The 3,639-nt window shown below is 34.7% G+C and overlaps 1 protein-coding gene across 1 annotated transcript; it reads right to left on the reverse strand.

The window, feature by feature from the left end:
- Positions 1–711: 711 nt before the first annotated feature.
- LOC126720037 (uncharacterized GPI-anchored protein At3g06035-like) lies at positions 712–2,468 on the reverse strand. The gene is made up of 2 exons (XM_050422514.1): positions 2,364–2,468; positions 712–1,313 (listed from the first exon to the last, which is right to left on the reverse strand). Exons 1-2 carry the CDS (start codon positions 2,446–2,448, stop codon positions 808–810), a joined length of 591 nt encoding a protein of 196 aa, XP_050278471.1. The 5' UTR covers positions 2,449–2,468; the 3' UTR covers positions 712–807.
- Positions 2,469–3,639: the final 1,171 nt, after the last annotated feature.

Genomic DNA, 3,639 nt, shown 5'->3' on the forward strand with positions numbered 1-3,639 from the left:
AGGCTTCAGCATGAGGTTTCAACTTTCAAGTTTTCCTCTCCCAAAAAATTAGTACTTCAATACCGAAATCACTTTCAATGGTTTAATGAAAACCATAATAACTTCATCTTTTGCTTTAATTATCAGATATCTTTGGTAACAAACTACTTTCTATTCGTCACATGAAAAGAAGTTAAGGCAAAGACAGAATATTGTCTCAACAGATCCATGTAAGCTCCTTAGGCTGCTGGGGCCTAGCAGCAGCTAACCTTTATTTTCTTTAAAAAAAAAAAAAAAAAAGAGTCATATGTGCCTTCAAACTCGGCCAATCATTCTTTTATGTCAACACAATTCAAAGATAAATATTAAAAAAAAAGTTAAATACAAAGACATACTTTTGTATGCGAATTGCATATCTCAAGTTCATGTAATTGCGCAGGACTTCATATTGAGTAGAGACTATTGATCGAAAGTATGACCCAAACCGAAAGAAAAAACAACTTGAGCCATTTTTGTTTTGCTTAGAGAACCTTAGCCATGGCTTAAAGTTAGGCCCCCAGTTTTATTTTATTTTGATTTCCAGATCCCAAAATAAACTTTAGTAGTTAACATTCAACAATGAACAACTATACGTGAGTGTGACTATCAACCCCAGACACCAGCATGATCAGTATCATATAATAATTGTTCCAAATATATCACATATCATAAGAAAAATAGTCAACTACAATTAGAAGATGTCAAAGAGAATGGAACAAGCCCAAATTCACAAAGCTTACACAACTAAATTCTACATAAGCACACACAATGTGAGAGAGACAGAACACCTTAGCTCACTACAATAAAGAACAACCCCAAGAACAAAGACATTAGGCAATGACCCAAACCAACCTCTGAAACCAAAGAGATGGCACTAGAAAAACTTCCACCCGTGGTGTTTGTGCCCAAAACAGTCACCATCCAATCATCCTCAGCACCAAACCCAGCTCCGGTGTACTTTGAACTGTTTATGTACTTGGCATTTGCAGTTCGTGTATAGTTAGTAAGCACAAGAGTTGGAACCAATTTGGGCACACAAACTGGCAAGATGATCCCATCTACTGTGGTGTTGACATCAATTTTGCACTTCTTGAAGTGCTTGGGAATGTCAGGAAGTTGAGTAGTGGAGCTTGGCTTAATGGTGGCACCATTGGTGGGGCTGGTGCAAGGCTCATCCTCCAACTCATTAGCAATTTCATCGGCAAGGCAATCTGCTTTTTCGTTTTTAATGAGGGCTGGACGGTTTAATGAGTTCCGGTAACTGTTAATGCCCTGAAGAAGATTGTCTTCGTCCTCTGTGCACATAAAAAAATGATATAGGAATTAGGAAGAACTCAAAGTAAGAAGCCATGGATTACAAGTAATGCCACATAAAAAAAAAGTCTAAAAGTACTATTTTTTGTGATTCTATTTTAAGAAATGGTTATTACACAAACTTGTTTTTAATTGTAATCATGACTTCAATCATTAGTCTAGCCAAACTTCTATTATTAGAACGTCTTCAGTCTACACATCCAATTGCGAGTAATACACCACAGTAGATTCCCACTACATTTTACAATTCTTCAACCGCAATTCTACAAAGGGAGAAAAAGGCCAAGTTCCATGTTCATGTAGAGCAAGGGAAAGCAAGCTAAGGCATGATGGTAATAAAGCTTTATGCTAGGAAATAATTTCCTTAATAATTAAATTCATCATAATAAAATATTGAATCTAAAAAGGAGTTGGTAAATATTCACTAATTTAACAGTATAGGTATAAATGTACATGTTCCTCAAAAAAAAGTATAAATGTACATCACTTTGCTTTGCTCCAAAAAATCGTGGCGAGTCTTGTGACTCTTGTCATCTCCAAAGAATCAATATTTTAGAATCATAGCATTTATAAATTCTTGAGAAGAATTTGAGTGTACAAACCTATAATAACTTTTTCTCTCAAGTTACAACAAAGTGGGAGGGAATGGGGATACCAACCCATGGGAAGAACCAAGCATATCATTGAGTAATACAAGCACTTACACTTACACTTGTAGTTTATCACATAATAGATATGCATGCAACAAAGAAAAGGAAAGGAAAAGGCTTCAATCTAAATTACCATAAAAAGTAAAGTAAAAAAAAAAAAAAATTATCTTATGTTAATATTATTGTGTTAAAAGGAAATTGATAAATGCAGTTATGTACTGATAGTGTTACAAGTTTACATATCCAAGTACTACTGCATTAGCCCTAACATATAAAGTATTATTATATGAAAAAAAAAAAAAAAACAAAACAAAAAAAAAAAAAAAAAAAACAAAATACTTCAATTCAAAGCACCACAAGTAAGGGAGAGAGTGAGTGTACCATCACAGTAAACTGGGTGAGAAAGCAAAACAATGGCATGGAAAAGTACAAACAGGAACAGGCTAAGATTGATCAGAGAAGCCATGGATTCAATGTGAAAGAGAGTGTGAACTTTGCAAAAGAAAGATAAGAATGCACTCGACAAGAAAGAGAGAAATAAAGAAAGAGAGAGAATTGATGGATTAGTAGTTTTGGGTTAATAGCAGTAGCAGTTTCCAAAGCGGTTGCCAGGTGCCGCTTTGTGAGTTCGGTTAGAAAATAGAAAACTGTTGCCGAATGGACATTTATAAATTGCACGTGGAAGACATGCAAAGTGGCAATAGAGCTCTGGTTTTTGTGTCGTGTGGGCTAACATTTCGGCTAAATATTGTCCCATAAAAAGACCGTTGTGTAAGACAGTTTCTTAATTAAATTCTAACACGTGTAATTGTGTTGAATTAATTTAACTAATTTTCTGCCTTAATCCTATCTGTTCCTCGTGTTAGTAGGTGTTTTGACAGATTGAGATCTAGTGCAATAATTAAAGCAAGGACACGGATTTCCGTTTGGAGGAAATCCTCCAAACAGGAACAGCTGTCACTTAAAAACAGAGACACATAAGCTTGGAGTCATGTGCAACGCACATGACCCATTTAACTGAAGAGCTGTTAACCCTTACAGCGTTAGCCACATTTTCTTCTCAAACACACACAGCCTCACACCTCCCTCTCATCTCCTCCACCTTTGTCTTGGAATCTGATATGATCTTTCTATTCTTTTTAATAGAAAATTTTACAACCTTTTTAGCCTCTAGAGATTTTAATGGCCAACAACAAAGAATTCATTTGAATCACAGCAGAAACACTCAAAGCCTCATGAATATAACCAAACTTTAAAGAAACAATAATCACAAGTGGATTTGAATAGGAACAAGACTGGTTCATAAACTCAATCAAAAATGTATATATAAAATTTAAGGAAAAACATCCCGTATTACAAACAGCTTCTTTCCAAATTAAATTGCTGGTCTAATTTTCTTTAAAATAATAAAAATTTATTACATCCATAAGAACTTAAAAAAATATATCCATTTAAAACCAAAGGAAAGCTACCTTTCTCAGTCAACAACAACCCAAAAAAAAAAAACTATTCTTTCTAATACCAGGAAAAATCAGCCAAAAACCCCTTTCTGAAACCCTAAGATTCAACGCAAAAAAAAAAAAAAAAAAATTCAAAACCAAAACCGAATGAATAGAAAGAGAGAGGCTGGCCATGTGCAGTGGGTGGCCGGATTCTC

Source organism: Quercus robur, chromosome 3 (assembly GCF_932294415.1).
Source record: "Quercus robur chromosome 3, dhQueRobu3.1, whole genome shotgun sequence".
In the NCBI taxonomy this organism is placed as follows: domain Eukaryota; kingdom Viridiplantae; phylum Streptophyta; class Magnoliopsida; order Fagales; family Fagaceae; genus Quercus; species Quercus robur.

Coding starts and splice junctions, on each gene's coding strand:
- LOC126720037 (XM_050422514.1), bottom strand. CDS start 2,448: ATGGCTTCTCTGATCAATCTTAGCCTGTTCCTGTTTGTACTTTTCCAT. Junction 1,314..2,363: donor TCACCCAGTTTACTGTGATG/GTACACTCACTC, acceptor TTATGTGCACAG/AGGACGAAGACAATCTTCTT.